Here is a 19,023-nt window from a genome sequence, read left to right as displayed (position 1 = left end):
TCTGATACAAAAATTCGCTGGGAATAAAATCCTAAACGAGTTACACATTGCCGCTTATCTATAAGCAGGTGGACACATCTTGGTCGATTTACAATAACAATACGTGTGAAACGAATCGTTTATTTAACATCTTATCGATGATATGTTAAAATAAGCAATTCGACGAACTTCTAGCTAATTTTACGCACTGTCGCTAGAACCACGACAGTCCCTTCGTTCGTTTGGAAAAATCTTCTCTGTCGTGTCTACATATTTGACACTCGGTCGAGCTTTTAAAACAACGAAACAATTCCACAGTGTCTGACACTTACAGATGCTAATTTCTCTTAATGTCCATTACCCTTTAAAAACAAATTTGATCGTGTTACAACGATGAACGATCCTGGCTGGTCCCATTCGTAACGTCGAGACGCGTTTCTGTCAAAAGTAACCAAGCGTCCACGAACATTCGAGCAACAAAGTACAACGTGGTATCGCGAGGACATGCTGTTCGCGAGGAACTGGAGCTTCTAGCGGCGATTAAAAAGTTGCAGACGGAGGCTGCGGAAGTTTCGAAATGTCGGTGGTATTCGCGAATACACAAGAAAACTGGTGGAACGAGGGCAAAATATTTCGCGACGAGTAAGTGGTCGCATGTTGTACAAGCAATTGGCCAGCTCAAATTTTCTCTTGTAACTTCTCTGCTGGCCGAGGATAGTTCTACCTTTCTCTTTCTCCCTCTCTCTCTCTCTCTCTCTCTCACACACACACACACACACACATACACAGAGCGAACGTTTAATTAAAAAGTTCCCTGGCCAAGGATGATTCCGTCATAACTCTCATAATTTCAGCGGAAGCTGCGACCCGGCCTCTTTATCGACGACAGATCGACGAGATCCATTATGAAAGGGAATTTCGATTCTTAATGGTTTGGAGTACTGCGATTGCTCGAGTTATTGCTGACTTGGATGGCAAATAATTTACAGTTGGACGTAGCATATTGCACGTTCCACTGATAATGTATTTGCCGCGGAGCGATGGGTCCCATTCAAATCACCCACGCCGTTTTCACCGACAGCGATTCACCGACGCCAGACCTGATTCACGACAGCAGCTTTAACCGACGATGGTATCGATCGATAACATCGACGATCGACGCAGAGTGTAACCAATTGTTCGCAGCAAACTCCACCAGAGTACGAGATTGCTCCCAAGTATTGCACCAGTGTGCGTTCTAACTTTGTCCGTACGTCTGTCGCGTGTGTGATCGTGCCAATCCCTTGCCGTACCATTTAACAGGTTGAATGCCATGGGGGTCACCGGTGACCGGCACTCAAGTTGGCCGTGGGGGTCACCGGTGACCGGCACTAAACTAGGCCGTGGCGTCGTGGGGGTCACCGGTGACCGGCAGACAATTTGGCCGCGGGGGTCACCGGTGACCGGCACTAAACTAGGCCGCGGCGTCGTGGGGGTCACCGGTGACCGGCAGTCATCTTGGCCGCGGGGGTCACCGGTGACCTCAGTGAGATAATTTCATTAACGATGATTCTACATACACAGTAAGATTGGAGGTAATATTTCAACATTATATGCACCGCATAATGTAAAATTCACCGTGGCGCCGTGGCCAAATCTTGTAAACTGGCGTGGCATTCGACGTGTCAACTCGGAGGAATCCGAGCCCAAACGTTGCACCCGAATTGTCAGGAAAGGTACCAAAGCGACGAAGACAAAGTGTCGGAACTTGTCGGAATATTCAAGTTAGACGTGAGATTAGACCACGAGTCTGACTCGTGATATTCAGGTTTGGCTGAAATTCTCATCACGACTGAAACTCGTAAAAGTACGGCAACGGGTTAACAAGAAAGCGATAATCATAGTATAAAAATGCCATCGCCTGTGAACACGGCTTCTTCGCTGACTAATACAATGACACGCGTCAGGGACGCGCGAGCAAAGTTAGAACGCAGACTGATACGATATTCCGAGCCAAACTTCTGCCTTGCTCGAGTTTGCCGCGAACTATTGCTTGAACTCGATGTCGATCACTGTTGATATCGGTTAATACCATCGTATTATATACGTCGATCAAGTCCAGTATCGACGAAGCCGGGTCTCGGCCAAGTCTGGTGTTGGTCGCATCAGATGTCGGTGAACCGATATCGATGAAAACTGTGTCAGTAATTTCAATGGCACCCGGTGGAGCATTAGGATCATAGAAGCAACGAGTCTGCCAAATTCCTTGGAAAAATGTCAAGTGGCCAACAGCTGCCTTCCGCAGCTGCGACCCAAATGACTAAAAAGTTGCAGGAAATATTTTTTAGAAATTGGCATGTTTCCGAGACCTGCGTGCTTTATGACTTTATCACTTGCGAACGTCGTGCACGCCAACTTAGGCCAATCGCAACCTGAGAATCGGTTGAGAAAATCGGTTGACGAAAGAGACCGGTAGACAGGAGGATAAGCTTCCATTTCCATTAATTTTCCGATACTGAATTATCGTCTTTTGCCACCATCTATGTGCTTATAAACTATCTATGTACTAAATAAACTTTTTGACGAACTTTTTCAGTTCACCGAGAAGAAAAATATATAATAATTTAATCCTTTTTCGGTCTTCTGTTTCGGTCAAGAATTACGAGGTGGATCTTTCCCGCCGATTGAAAACTTAGGCTTAGAAATCTGCTATAATTTTTTTTTTACTTCAAAAAAAATTTTTTTGTATTCGTTAAATCTATATAAAACCATAGCTCAAAATTCAATAACTTCGTTTCTTTCTTTCCCTTCTAAAAAAAATCACAAAAACACGCTGTTTTAGACTGCATTCTAACTCAGGACATCCCCTTAAAAGACAATTTGGATATTTCAAAGAGTGTAAAAAGAGCGTGGGCTGCGTTTATAAATATCTCAGTATCTATCACTCGGACGTTGGAATTCTATGAAATTTGAAAAAATCGAATTTCCATATATCGTTCAATTATAAATTATCTTGCTTCGATGTTTCAATCGTATTGCTTTTACACGCAATTTTTACGAATTACTTCACGTTCCTGATCCTAAGTAGGTTAACGGTAACAAAGGCTATATGGTGCATCGTGGAAATGGTATGGCGGATGTAGAGGATTTATTGTCGCGTCGTTTCGACGTGCACATTCGCTTTGATTCCGCCAGCCGGAAGAAACGGTAGCTTGGAAGTGATGAAAATTTGATACCGATGTAAATTTCACATTAGAAGTCGTATTATACCGCTACTAAAATGGAGGAACATGACCGAAACGGAATTTTAAATCAGCTGCCATTTCCAGAGTGTTACGTGCATCGATAATAATACGATGTTGCATTATTTCATATTTTACCTAAATTTGAATCAGAACGTTAAACATCTTTTGCCTAAATAATCATCAATTGACATTTAGTTGGATTTATCTGAAACCGTTGCTCAGACTGAACTTTCAAACGTGTAGCAAATTTTCAATTCGGCTCATTTAGTATCTTAGCCAAATCTTGTTTACAGCTTCTAAAAATTAATTATATTCCTGCAACAAATTTTTCCACTGTGTCAAATTTTAGCTTAGGCTGATTATTTTGCAACCTGGTCAAATCTGGCTTACTTGACTGAAAAATTTCTTACTGGATTACGTGGGTTATTTATTTGTTAAATTTCGATCAGAGTGGTTTCAAATTTTTATGGAAACACGGCCAGTGTACGTGCAATAACTGCCATCGAAAAAGAAAATTCGATAGCATAAATTGGCTCAAGGATAGAATCGAGAAGATGAATTATTGTATTAACGAAACATTAGCCCTTAATGGTAGTTTTCATGGAAATAATCTGAAACCTGGAGGATCTTGGTAATCGAATTATCTCGCGTGTCTGTCGAAACTTTGGGTAAATCCTATCTCAAGTCGACGTAAATTAACGTCATTGTCCAAAGAATCGCCAAAAGTAAAATCTTCGTGGGAGATTTGAATTACCAAAAAAGAAAACGCGAGTAAAAGTTAAAGTTAAAAGTCTAGTCTCGTTGGATAATTTGGAAAAAATCCTCTCGCGAGACTACGAAGAAAACTTCCTACGCGTAATTAGTGCCTGTACTTTCGTTTTCTGGCTTCTAAGTAAACGCTCTGGTTGCTTAATTAACAAGTTTAAGTCGGTTGGTTAAGAGGCAACCTGATTCCTGAGATTACCATCGAACGAGCAACAACGGATCAGTCTGTTAAAAAAAGTAGCTCGAGCAAAGCGAAATTTTCCGCCTCTTTGTGAAAACAACTTCTTATCGACGATTTCCTCCGTTTACGCAGCTAATGGTAAACGTTAGTTGAGAAAAATTCTTAATTCGAAGAATCGACGTGCTGAGACAGACTTTCAACGTGCACTTTGTCCGACTAAAATGATACAATCCACTTGATATTGGGTTGGACCCATTATATAGTTCAGGCATTATAAAAAAATAAATGCGTATATGCTAATTAAAAATAAGCAAAATTTCAGAAGTTAACACACTAAAAGTTATGTAGGATGATTACAAATTTGTTTAAATTAAATTAGGAATCTATCTAATAGGAAATAAAGTAGTATAGAAATAGATACATATATACTGATGAAGAATAATTGTTAATTTAAGAGACTGCTACAGTAAATATTTTGCATTATAAAACAATTAGAAGATAGTTGTAGATAATTAGAAAATTGATCAATGTAGTATAATCTGGCTGATAGGAAATAACGAATTTAAAACTGTAACATGACAGCTGTATATTCTAATGATTTACATTCAACTTTAACTTAATGAAAATGAAACGTGGTTTCTTTTGTTATAAATATTAGTGCATTATTAATTATCTCATTGAACTATTAACCGAGTCGGAGAACCCTGATCCACTTGCCTGAGCGGAAGATGTATGTTGTAGGATTTGGTTGAGCAAAGCCTAGAATGCTTCACTTGTTTCATTCTAATTGATCTATTCTACTTACGCAAACTGAACATCTTATACTACTTGATTCAGCACAGACAATACTGTTTCATTTGTCTAACTAAATATGTCTCTTATTCCACTTGCCTAAACACATGCTATCCATATTCCACTTGCCTGACCATGTTTGCTCCCTAATCTACTTTCCTGATACAGCGCTTGCCTGTTCCACTCGCCTGACGAGGCACAATCTTGTTTCACTTGTCCAATCTGAATTTCTACCCTTCAAATTTGATAAGAAATTATTCGTCCGGATTTTGCCCAATTGGGAACGTCCTTGCACATATTATTTGTCCAATTAGGGATTGTTCTGTTCCACTTTCCTAGCTAGACACGAACCCACATTCAGCTCATCCTGGCTAATAATCTTACAGCGAGAAACTAGTTGGGAATTGTACGATTTCTGTTTACTGAACCAAATATGTTCTCCTCGGTCGTATGTTTGGTCAGAGATTCCATTTAACTTGCGATATTGACAATTACTTCGTCTCAATGCCCCTTTCTGACTTATCTTGTCACAAAAAGTCCCACTCGACTTGACTCAATTGTGACCATCTTTTTCAGTTGTCTAACTAGCGACAACCTTCTTCTACTTATCTGGCTGCAGGCAACTTCCTGTCTGGCCAGTCTTCTTCTATAGGCCCGACTACTAAAACTTTTGTTCCGATTTGGTCAATAACGAAATCGACTTCACTTGTCGGTGCATTAAAGGACTCCTTCCACTTGTCTAACTAGCGACGATCCTTTTCTACGTGTCTGGCCAATATTACTTTAGCCGGTCAATACCAATACTACTTTGGCAAGCGCTGTTTTGCTTACGTTGCCTCCGCGTGACTTCTATACTATCATGGCTGACTAGAATTAGTATATTCCACTAATTTGGTCCACGAAAACCCTTATTCTGCGTCACTTTCCTACAGCGTGCAACTGAATACGATCCATTTGATTAACCTACATGCAAGGTATCGCATTAAATCGAGCAGCAAGAAAAGTCACATGACCAAAGCTTTAAAAGTTTTCTTTGGAGCACAAGCAAGTATTCCATTTAAATGGTCACTCGAGCTCGCTATCTTTTTATATGTAAAATTACTGTGTTATGTCATTCTGTGAACCTCTGGTCGTTGTATTTACTCATTCGAATTCCTTCGCTTCTTAGTAGATCTGATCCAACAAGTAATTTTCTACGTATAACCATATGACTTCTCAAATTCTGACACCAAATCCAGAAACGGACAAAATAAGATTTTGATTGTGGATCCACAGATTGTGGACCTCATAAAGCCACAGTGTAAATAAATATGGAGAAGCGGATTCGACGCGAATAATTCTCCTCGGAGAAAGCTGCGAAGCTAATCGCGTGGATTTATTAGTGTTGCAGCTTCGTAAACATGGGAATAACGTGTTTGAGATATCGCCCTATATTATGCGCATAATCAGCGGAGGGAAAGCATGAACCAGAGGAAGGAATCCAGACTCTCAAGTCATCATGCGGAAACGCTGAAATTACCGGATGGCTCGAAGCTTTTATCGCGTCCTGCATAAAATTAGGGGTGAAAATTAAACGAAAAACCTTGAATTCCAACCAGAAGAAACGCACAAACACGTTTCAATTTGGCGAGCAACGTACCACACGAGCTACACTTGCCAAAAATTTTCCGTGCCAAATATTTATGTATTCGATTTACACGTAGAATTATTTTCTGTTGCAAACGCCTTATTCCGTGTTTGCTTGGTATTCAAATTTGTTCCCAAACACCAGCTAACGTCGAGTTCATATCTCGTCGAAAATGCCGTCTTTGCAAGAGCTAATTATCGTAATATGGACTTATAATTAATTGTTAAAATTGTTTCGTATATCGTGTTACGGTTGTTAATTGTTAAATGCGGATTAACGTTGAAACAATGTTACGTGTTCGGTAGGCTGCTTACACGAGCAGGTCAGTAATTGCTATGGGGAAATACATTGAAAATACAGAATGAAATTATAGGGACACGGGTATAGGAACACTAAATTTACACTTGGAATTAATATTAGAATAATTATATATTTATTCGATGAGCGATTTCTAAGATATTCATCGATACACACTTGCACGCGTCTCACCACTTTCTTCCATTGCGACTGTCAACCGACTGAACAGTTTACGTTTATCTGTTCCACGCACTGATACTCACATACAAGTATTTCTACTACACATCTAACCCAGTCTAGCGCATAAAATTATACATATCTCAATAGTATGTGTGTGCGCGGCGTCTCGAAAAACAGATGAATGTAACCGTTCCGTTGGGAATGTGGTATGGAAGATGGAGAGACAAAGAAAGTGCTGAGACGCGTACAAATGTAATCGACGAAGATCCTGGACATCCTTTATTAAATAAATCTAAAACTATTTTAATATGAATTCTAAGCGTAACCTTGGTGTTTCTTTACGTTTATTTCGGCGATTAAGATCCACAATTCTCAACAGTTCCAACTCGTCTCTTCTTATGGAATCGCTGTCTCTCCCATTACGTTCCACTTTACGCAACGCGCGTATCGTAGAGATTTAAAGTAAATTTCTGATTCTCTCAAGAACAAAGCTTCGTGTAAAAATCTGTAATGTACGTTTTCAACTGGTTTCTTTCTCCAACGTTATCTCCATCTCTATTGCACCATCGTTCACAGAACACCCGACCTTTCTCCACCAAATATAGTTCACGGAACCTACGCAACTGGCTCTTAATCAACCAAGTTTGTTCTGCAATTGAAAGTTGCTCTCAATTTCTACTCGCCAAACGTAATTCGAGCGAAGATGTGAAATTCGAGCCGTAACGCGAAGCTAACAACGACGGAAACACGAAATCGAGGAGAAAAATAGCAGCTAAACGCACGTAGGTACATGGTCCCTCATAGGATGATAGGCGTATCAGGCATCGCTGGAAAATCTAATTACGATACAAACACGATTTTTCTTTCCTGTTTTCAGAGTAAGAAAGAAGAGAGACAGACGGTTCAAGTCGTTAAACGAGTTATCGTCCGGATGGAAATGGCTCGATACGATCTGTAATCTGGCAAAAGGTCTTCGAAGCTGAGTTAAATGCACCCATTGCGTTATTCTGAGATATTCTGAGGAATAAAATTTTAATTCCGTGAATTCCAATCGACGATCGGATTCGCTGATAGAAATATTTATATTTAAATTATTTCAATTACTATTTATGAATTAACCACTTTTCGTCCTTTATCTAAATTGTATGGCCATTTAGTTGAGTTTAAGCTACGATTGTAGATAAAAAATAGAAGATTGTCGGATAGTAGATGAAAATATTTATTTGTGCCACGTGATTCTGTAATTTTGAGATATTTGAAAGTTTGTGATTTTTGCCATTCGAGGTTTGGTAATGTGAACATGAAAAAGTTATTTGTTACGAAGGTAAATACGATATGATAAATATTATCGAAAACGGAGACTTTTTCCCCATCAACTAAAAAAGACGTCCCTCGCATAATATTTGCTCTTTCGAAATAAACAATTCTCCCCTGCGATATTTCTTCTCGTCTTGCGCGATTTTTTCTAATATTCAACTTCTATCGTTTATCACGTCGTTTAGTTATCAAAAACAATTGTTTCCTCGGACATTCCATTACGAAAAATATGTCCAACCTTTTTTGCCGATTAAATTATAACGTTCGTTCGTATTTTATTTCCAAAGCACAAATTTAATCGCAATGATTCGCAAATTTAATTAAAAAGTAACGCTCCACGTTCGTTATACTCCGTTGCATACATCATATTCATTGGCTGTTGCAAAATAATACACAGTGCATGTTACAGATTTTTAACAATAATAGATGAAAAAAGTTGGAAGACTATTGAAACATTGATTTTTCCATTCTCATACGCTGTATATTTTATTACATTTTATTTCACGGATCTGTACGTATTCCTTTTCTTTTCGTCTTTCTTTCATCAATGATTCCGGTGTAATCAATGGAAACGATCGCATGAATACGAACTCACCGGAAGCTTTGTCGTTTCAATTAACAGGTTAATCCGAAACCGATATCGGCCGTGGGAAACGAAATATTTTAGACTCATAGCGTATAAATTGTTTAATACCGGTTGCTACTTCACATTTATACACGCGGAATTTATTTATATTCGTCGAACGAGAGACCAATGTGTGTGAATAATATCAGCAATCGAAATATCTTCAGCCGTAACATTTCCTACAAGTAATTGTTATTAAAATGAGAACGTAAATGTATTTATGGATAATTCAGAAGTGACAAGATTTATCGAAAAATATTGAAATATCTCTCGTTGCATAATCAAATTTTGATTTAGCTTTTATTCGTTTGGTTGCGTTTACAGAAATATAAAATTGCAGAAATATTCTACCTGGTATACGAATAACACGTAATATAGATGTAAATTAATTTTGTCGAAAGTACGTGCATCGGTGAGCGGAAAGTTCAGAAAATTTGATATACGTCATTTCGATAAGGAAACGAGGTTGGAAATTAGGACGATCAGTGAATGGGATCAGACGTAAAAACGGCATATTTAAAATCCGATTTTCAGCATCATTAAGGTCAACGCGTGTCGAAAGACATGTCGTGATGTCATAGGAATTCGACGTACTCGTTGGCTCGCTGATAAACCGGCCCGTCCCATAACGATCGATCAGTCTGTGGCAGAAATCAGTTGATATCTGTGCTGTCGAAAAAAAGATACGCTTACAATATGATGGACGATATTCTTAGAAGCTTCCAAAAAATCTTGTGACGATGTAAGTATTGTCGGAAAATTGATAAAATTTCGATAGAATAGATCGATCATTGATTGGAGGAGGGAATTTTTTACAGATTTACAGCATTAAAATAATATAATGATTTGTATATTTTATTGTATAAAATATACTGTTTATAAAATAATATATAATGCAAAATACTAGCGAGAAAATAATAATAATAATAATAATAATAGTGAATCTGTATAAATATTCTCGTGCCGGATCCTCCAAAGATGACCATTATTTCCCCTTCCAACCTCCACCAAAAAAAAAACCATAGCAAAGCAAAAATTATGATTAGAAATGATATTCTTCTCTCGTTCTCAAATTTCATCTCTTCGATCACATTAAAACATGAAATTTCGAAACTGTGAGGTGAGTTAATTTTCTGACACTTTTACGAATTTTGTCCTTTCCGTTTTCACGAACACGGTCATCCCATAATCGATAACCTAACGATTCTACCATGTTTTACCGCGTAGGAACTAATGTACGTGTAAAGATAAAGAAAAATTGTGTTATCAAAACGCGATAAGAAGAAGCTATGACGGAGATGCTCGAAATAAACCGTACCTGTCGACACGATGAAACGGGCAAACCTGAATCTTTCGACGAGCAAAAAAGATTTGAGAATCACTTTATTTCCAGCGATCCTGGTTCGTGTCGAATTACTTTGCAATTCAATACCAGGAAACGACTTTCGAGAAACCTAATTCACGCGGAACAACAGTCTGATCGAGCAAGTGGCTCGCCTTTCCCAGAAAGAAAACTGGATTCAGAGTTTAAAGTTTAAACACGAAGAACGAGAAGTGGATTTCAAGAAAAGAACCGGTGAATCCCATGGAAAAGATTAAATCGTCGATTACATTCACAAACAAAAATATTTGTATTTAAATTAATTCAGAGAATACTACGGAATATTCGTTTTTATATTGGATCATGAGTTAAGTAAGTAAGTAAGTAAGTAAGTAAGTAAGTAAGTAGAATTTTAATATCGTGGATCACAGATAATGATATTCGGTTGTAACGAGCTTCTTCCTACTTTGAGCAAAAAATAATTCCAAAATGACTCTCACGATAATTTAATCAGACACTGTGTGTTTTTTAAATTTCTACTCGCGTGGCGATTTAATAAATTCACAATTTCATTCCCCTTCAGACTTCAGCTTACATTTTCATCGCTCGCGTTATATTTTGTAAATTCGTTCTTGCATTGGCGATAATTTGACGAACTACGATTTATCAAAGGTTCGGAAAACTCAAACGCAACTTTCCATTTCCACCAAAATGTTCATTTTCGTTCTTTCTCAAATTTCAGACGAACGATCATTCGCACTGTACATTTCCTCGCCCATTATATATTTACTCATCCACTGTATATTTTCCAAATGTACGCTAGCAAACGGAAGATGTTTGAAGTTTAATGAAATGTTACTAATATTGCAGGAAATCCGTCGCAAACTTAAATTCTCAATTCCGATCAATTAGTCTGCAAACTTTAGACAAAAAATAATTTAATATTGTAAGAAACGTAAATTAAACAATTTAACATTTTCCATCTAATAGTTTGACCGTCGAATGTATACCTTCGTGTATTTGTATTTCTGTTTTTGTATATTTCTATATATTTGTCCCTATCTTTTATTTTTATGTTTATGTTTATTTTTATATTCATATCTTGCCCGTATCTTTTATATCTTTCATATCAACATTCCAGAAAGTACATATGTTACGATTTATATCTGAATGTATCTAAATGTATGTATTACAGTGTTTGGATGTACCTAATATTGGTTGTTAGTACAATGTTTACATGGGAAAAATGTTTGGACCACGTCAGTCCGATTAAGAGCGCGAGGAAAAGGAGACGAGAGAGATAAAGATAGATGAAAAGATACATACGGCGAAAAACGCGCGTTCTTCGGCTAGTACTGAAGAAGACGTTGCGAACGGAAGAGCGTCACAAAGTAGGAATCTTGTGAAAGCGAACCGCAAAGAGTGGTAGAAAAGTTACGAGTTTCGGTGAGTTTAATTAAACTATTAAAAGCCAACGTTTTGCAAATACTTCATATTTCATTCGCGAATTCTCTTCATTTCCTTTCTTTCTCTTCCTTTTTCTTTTATTTTCTTCTTTTCTTTTTCTAACCAGTTTACACGATTGAATTCTGCTGCTTAACATTTTAAGAAACTTTTTCTTCCATACAATTAAAATTGTACGAAATTGTGAAACAATTTTATCATCATTCCTAAACCATTGTATTATTATAAAATCGAAAACTTTTTTTTTTTTTTTAAAATTAATGTGATTCAATTCTACGCTTTCGATGCAATAATTTCATATTAAAATTCCTCAATTTTTCACATGCAATTTTCATTTATTTTATTGCCCGTTCGTTAATGAGGTTAGGAGAAGGAGTCGCAAAAGGAACAGCATTTACGAGATCAGGAAAAGTTCCAGGAGGTTAGAATTTCGCTATGGGTTTAATTAATTCCAGTCGTAGACTGGGAATATTTATTAAGTGGACAGTTCTGCGTGTATATTCGAACCTTTGAGCCTGTTATTTCTATGTACGGCTTGTTAACGTATAACCAAACTAACCTCAACCTAACCCAAACCTAACCTAAATACACGCATAATTTATTTAGTTCGACGATACTCTGATAAGTATTTGCTTAACGAGATACGAGTATAACTTCAATTTAACTGGGACTTTACTGAAACCGAAACATAAAAAAGAAAATTCTGCTATTTTCTATGCTATTTTTAATCAATTTTCGATCGTGATACACCAATACTACCATATTCCATAGAATTCGATGTATGCAAAGAGAAAGGGGGAAGAAAGGAATTTTTTATTAAGAAAATACACATGCATTTTTGCACTTGCAAGCAAGAAAAATATAACTGTGAATATGTAATTCACTTTGAAACATTCAGCCTTTTCCTTTTTCTTTCATTTTTTTTTTTTTTTCAAATTTATTATATCTGTACATGACAAAGAAATATTTACAATACAAATTATTACAGCTACGATGGCGGATAACAAGAACGAAGTGTTCGAAGAATGTGCTGACGATAAGAAATGTGATAATGACGAAGAGTGTGTTAACGACAAGGAATGTTCAGTTGACGAAGTGGATTCTAACGACGAAGTGGATTCTAACGATAAAGAATGTCCTGATGACGAATTTTCTAATGTCGAAGAAAACGAGAACGGAGAACGGCGGGGGCGCCGGAGCAAAAGGACCATAATCGACCCACCGCGAAAAACGCCGATGTACTATGATCACAAAGGAAAGCTTAGGAAGCCCTTCCGTATACCACAGAAAAATTTTAGATAAATTTCTTTATATCCACCGAATCGATCAACCAAATAAATTACAATAAAATATATAACACATAGTTTCAATTTAAATATATTAACAAACTTTTTGAATTATTATTCATTTCAAGTCGTACAATCTTAAACATTCGCAAACCTAAAGTTTCGCAACTGTAGATCGTCGATGTTAAAACCTTGCGATTTAAAAAGACAAATTTGTACAGTGCAGAAATAGATTGGAATAACACTAAATTAAAACAGTCAAATCCTATCGACTACTTTTCTAATTTAATCCATTCGAAATTCCATAAATTCGAAAATTTCTAACCTCGTAATTCTTCGAATCGGTAGAAAAATCGTGTTACGGTAGTTTTCGTGACTGCCTAATTTCAAATATAGTGTGACCTTTAAATAGTAAGGTAGATCATTCTTAAATCGTGTGAAAATGCGTTTCAACTTCAAGATCTCATTGTACCGAGTGACTTTTGACCTGGCGAAGATAAGAAATGATAAGTGGCAGCGACAGCTGCAGGGGATGAAACGAGATTGGCCGTGAGCCAAGACGTGTTTAGCCACATTCCACGGGCCACGGCTCACGGGGGATCCCCTGGGGCTACAGCCTTGCACCGTCATGAATGTAGCGCCATTCCCAACACCAGCCAAACCTTATTACCAAACACTTGCCTCGAATTATTAAACAGCCGATCTACAATGCAGATTTGTCCTACCGAAATTATTCGACGTTTCGCTTGATTCATGGCCTTTTGCTCCTTTGGCAATTTCTTCTCACAGCGATTTATGACTGTTCGGTAAAACGTGAGAAATGAGCTTCAAGTTACTAGACCTTGCGAGACACGGTTGCTGGGAAATTTTGTAACGTTACGTTTCTGGGGATTTTTCGACATATCAGGCTCCCGGGGAATTTTGGAATTTTTAGTTTCTCGGATTTGCAAAATATGGTGGGAATTTTCCAACTGTTGGAAGATTAACATTTTGTAGCTTCGAAGACTCGAGATCTGTGAGAGGCGAGTTCCCCGAATTATGTAATTTCTAAATTCCGTGCAATCGAAAAGTTGTGAGAAGGTACGAACCGTTTGAGTTTGAAATACTTGAAATTGCAAAATTTCGGAAATTTGGAATTGTGCAATCTTAAAAATTGAAAGATTCTCAACCATTTTGATATTTTCAACTAAATTAAAAAAAAGTTGAAATCTTCCAATTTTCCAGTTAATTTCCCAATTTGAAGAAGACAAAGCTGCGAAACGATAAGGAAATTGCAGATTGGATTGGTCCGTGAAAAGAAGTAATTACATCATTTTTCTGGATCTGAAGAAAACACGACTTCATAAAAAGTATAATTTCTGATTCATGAATTTTCAACGTCGTTTCAGCTTCGTTTCACTGTCCGTAAAAGAATTCCCTGAGAAGAAGAAATCACAATTGACTTTTAATCTTTCCCTGCTCCTTTGAAGACCGGAAATGGATTCCCCGACGCCAGATAGCGCGAACGTCGCTGGAATTTTAACCACAATGCGACGTCTTCCACTAGACTTCAAATCAAGCCGCATGAAATACGAAAATAACTATTTTTCACCAACGATGCGACCATTTAAATAAATTTTCCACGAACTAACAAACGGACATGTTTTTTCTTAACAGCAATTAAAGCAGACCAATTAATTATTTTCATGTAAAAATAAAGAAAATTCATGGCTTTTACTTGTATAGAAAAATATGCCAAATAAATTCATTTCAGAGTTAGAAACACGTTGAATCTGTAAATTATTTCCATTCGAAGAACAAAGAAACCGATTGTTATAATTCTTGTAATTTTCTAAACGAATGACTATGATTATTCTTCTATTAAAAAGAGAAAGTACAGCTATGTCTCTCGCATAATTTTTCATCGCAAACATTTTCGTAACATTATCAATGTTTCTCAAACAACAGTACACTGTTACCCGTTTCGTTGCTTTTTTCAAATCTTTTTATCGACAGCTGCAAATTCAGTGAAATGATAAAGTTACTAGATAAAAAATCAAACGATAAATAAAATAATTAACGACGCACTATTTTTCTCTTTTTTTTTGAAATTAATTAATTACCATGTAAACGATTGTAAAAATCGTCAAAAGACTAGTGGAACAAATAACCCTGTGAGTCGTTTATGCAATAAGCCAAAATTTCGATAGAAATTTGCATTGACACTGATGATCATAATAGCTGAGATACAAATTAATCAAACAATGAAATGAGAAATAACCACGTAATAGTGGTGCACAAAATGAATTTAATAAATCCGGCTCTAATTGTTGTTACTATTATTGTCGTTATTGCCGTCGTTGCATTACTATTGTTATTATTATTATTGATCCAATTTTCTGCATCACGGTTTCTCCGTAATTACACGTTCCACAGTTTCAGTTTCATAGGTAAATTCGATTCTATAGCTATCGTGCTGCCCTCTATCTGGGGATTTCGCGTCGGGCGACCGCTTGGAACGTGACTTCCGGAAAACGAGACCACTTTCACGGTTTGGTTGACGAATGGATCGCGAAAAAACACAGGAAACTGGCGAACTACCCGTCCCAGCGAATTTCCAAAATTCGCATCGACTTTGATTTGTTTTTCTACAGGATGTTCAAGAAATAATGTATCTTCTATGAAAATAGCGAAAAAAACGTGTAGTTTAGTACGGATCTGTATTTTTCACTGAACTAAGGTTTATTGGAATGTTGTTTGAAAATAAAACAGATACAAAATGTGAGGAAATACGACTGTGTGATTGAGAAGAAAGGAAAATATATTAGTAGCGATTGAACACGTAATGCTGTTCTATAATTTCATATCAGCTGTTTTACAGGCAAACTTATCTTCCTAATTTGAATAAAAATTTGCTTTTTCCCATAGATTATGAATTCTCAATCGCATTAAATAAAAAACACTGATACTAATACACTAATGACATACATCTGGTGTAGATTACGAATTTTGAATTGTACGTATGGGTTTAATAAAATACTAGTACTAATTTCGTCCTCCCATTTTTAAGAAAATTTTGGTATTTCACGCAAATTATAAATTGCAATTTAATTATAATAAAATACTGACGCTAATACACTAATTATTCCTCCTTCGAATAAGGATACCTTTAATAAACTTGTAGTAAACATTTCGCATACGATATAGGTTATGAATTATATATTCTATACACAAATCGATCTGAATGCGTTACTTTAGCGTTTCTTCATCGTTCGAATTCATAAATAACACAATGTCAGACATGCACATTGCCTCTTGCCATTATTGACGTTTATAAATCGATTATATTTTTGAGGTTATGTTGCAACCTCGCTAAACGAAATGTCGTTTCCAATGGCAACGTGCAAGCCACAGAGTAATCACAGAGAGGAGCGGGCAAATCATTTCGTTTTATGATCGAACTTCTTAAAGCTCAAAAAAAAAAAAAAAAAAAAAAAAAAAGATTTGAATTATTCATTCGTGCGCTTAATGGTATAACACAAAACGATAAATCAAATGTTGAACTATGCGGTGAACTATGACAAAACAACTGTTGGACAGCTGATATGCTAATAAAAATCGTCATAAATCAACATTAGAATCGGCGTCGTCGGTTATTTCAATCGAACGACACGATTCGCGTGTCAGAATTTCTAGAATAACGATTCGTTTTTCGCCCCGGGATGATTAATTACGTACGATCGATGTACTCGTATTCTATAGCGAAAAAAAAAGAAACTAGGAGGAGGGCAGGGGAGGGGAGAAGCGATGTTAATACTCGGTTTGAAATTCTCGAAACGAATCGATTTTATTAATGTTCCGTCACTAAGTTTCCTTTTTATCGGCGCTGGCGTTTCGATGATAATCCCCACTGACAATGACTAATGCGCTATTCCCAGAGATAAACTGTCGTGTATCATCCACTCATAAAATATCGAAACGGGAAGTGCCGTTGGTAAAGTTACTGAAGCATGACAGTTGGGTCTTTACGCACGAATTATCGAGCTGATCAACTCGATTAGATCAAATATCGACGAGATAAGATTGGATTTCATTGGAAACTTACGTCTTCTTAAGGTAGGTCCTGGCCAGCTATGTCAGCCAAATTGAAGTCCCTTGGTAAACGACAAGTATAAAGTTGACATGGTGCTATGGAGGAATTTATATTTATTTTAGAACGTTGCAGGTTAATAGAAATAATCAGGATATGAGGATAAAAAGTTCAATTGCTTAGTGCGGTTGATCGATGCAGCAGGGCTGACCTACGTCATAGCAATTCCGAGTATTTTATTCAGTGCAAATTATAGAGCGGAACGTATTGTTAAAAACAAAAATACCGGGAACACAAGTTCGTTTGAAAAATGTTACAACGTCCAGTAAACTTCGTTAGAAATATAGTGATAACAATTTATTGAAAAATCTGAAATAGTCATAAATTTCAAGGTTTACATATTGGCTTGGCAACTAAGTGACTGCGGATTTTGTCATTAGGTGGTAATGTAAAAATCCGCAGTCACTTAGTTGCCAACCCAATAAGACCTGCCTTAACATATTTGTATCGTGACAGTATCCTCCGGAAGTAAAACACGAGCCGAGGCTCGTAAGCCACGTTTTTCGCGCCTCTTCTTCCTGCGAAGAAATTTCTTGGCTGTCTGTACTTTTTACGCGCGCACGCTGCAAACAATTCAGAAATAGACAGAACAGCAACTTCGCGTAACGCGTTACAACTTCGTTATAACACGCGGTATTTTGGACGCCGAAGCTACCGATATTGCATATTCTAAAAATACCGATGAAGAAATTTCCTATTAAAAAAAAAAAAAAGCAGTCGGAATTTTCGTTTTACGACCCTTCTTCGTTTTAGCATTTTATGATAGGAAACGCGTGTCTTCAACTGGCAATTTGGTCGTGAAAACGAGACGAACTTTTCAATTATCCTATCGAGGATTGACATCTGATAGAAAATCTGATAGGAGACGGCGAGTGATAAAAAAAGATCACGAAATATCGAACAAGACATGTTGTGAAAAAAAGAAATGTATACAGAACTATTGTGTTGGCAACTAAGTGATTGCAGATTTTGTCATTACCACTGTGACGGCACTCGACAACAAATACCGCCACTCGACACTAATTAGCACCGGACGACGGCAGCGCAGTGGTTAGCGCCTTAGGTTACGAACGTTCGGGACCCGAGTTCGAATCCCGGTCGCCGTAGTTCCGATTTTTCTTCCGCGCATCTAAAATTAGAAGAAAAATAGCAGTACCCCATCAGCGACATCTACAGCCAGCGATACAAATATCACGGACAATACATATACCACTTCACCACCTAATGACAAACTCCGCAATCACTTAGTTGTCAACCCCAATATAACTAATTCGTCAACCTATCTCACTAATTGTTTACTAATTATTTGCCAATTAGTAGCGCTGATTAGGGTCACTGTAGGAAATCAAGCGTGCAAATACACTATTATTTAAATATGTATACATTTACAGAATACACGTAATTGTTATCATTGACAACTTTCCAGATGATACGACGAGAGATAATAAATAAAAAAAGAAGAGAGAGAGAGAGAGAGAGAGAAAAAAGTGGTAGAATGGAGAAAATGGTAGAGATAAATGTGTGCAATCAGCGTAAATCCCTGGACCCTCGAGTCTAGAAAATTCGAGCAGATCTTGACACGAGTGCAAGATTATTTATATTCAGAAGGGGGATGAAAGCTGGTAAAGCCGTCGAATAGCCGGTCGACGTGTGGTGAAATATGAAAATATTGCCCGTTTCTCATAACTGGCAAGACTACGTTCGTTCCATCTACCTGGATGGTTCATCGAATTCATTCCATGTTCTAAAATGTATCTAGCAACGGCTATAGCTCAATGGAAAGTTCAACCAATTTTCCTAGCAAGAATATTCATAAAATTGATATCGATATCGTAT

General features: G+C 37.2%; 2 protein-coding genes across 2 annotated transcripts in view; one reads left to right on the top strand and one right to left on the bottom strand.

The window, feature by feature from the left end:
- LOC117214423 (probable G-protein coupled receptor 158) overlaps nucleotides 1-19,023 on the bottom strand; it is a 162,709-nt gene that overhangs the window by 94,426 nt on the left and 49,260 nt on the right. The window lies entirely within an intron of this gene.
- LOC117214426 (101 kDa malaria antigen-like) lies at nucleotides 11,563-13,124 on the top strand. Its single transcript, XM_033460535.1, has 2 exons — nucleotides 11,563-11,754; nucleotides 12,761-13,124. The coding sequence occupies exon 2, from the start codon at nucleotides 12,766-12,768 to the stop codon at nucleotides 13,072-13,074; it is 309 nt and encodes a 102-aa protein (XP_033316426.1). The 5' UTR covers nucleotides 11,563-11,754; nucleotides 12,761-12,765; the 3' UTR covers nucleotides 13,075-13,124.

The sequence above is a fragment of the Bombus bifarius genome, unplaced genomic scaffold, assembly GCF_011952205.1.
Source record: "Bombus bifarius isolate JDL3187 unplaced genomic scaffold, Bbif_JDL3187 scf7180000009200, whole genome shotgun sequence".
In the NCBI taxonomy this organism is placed as follows: Eukaryota; Metazoa; Arthropoda; class Insecta; order Hymenoptera; family Apidae; genus Bombus; species Bombus bifarius.
This window is presented reverse-complemented; position numbering and strand designations above follow the sequence as displayed.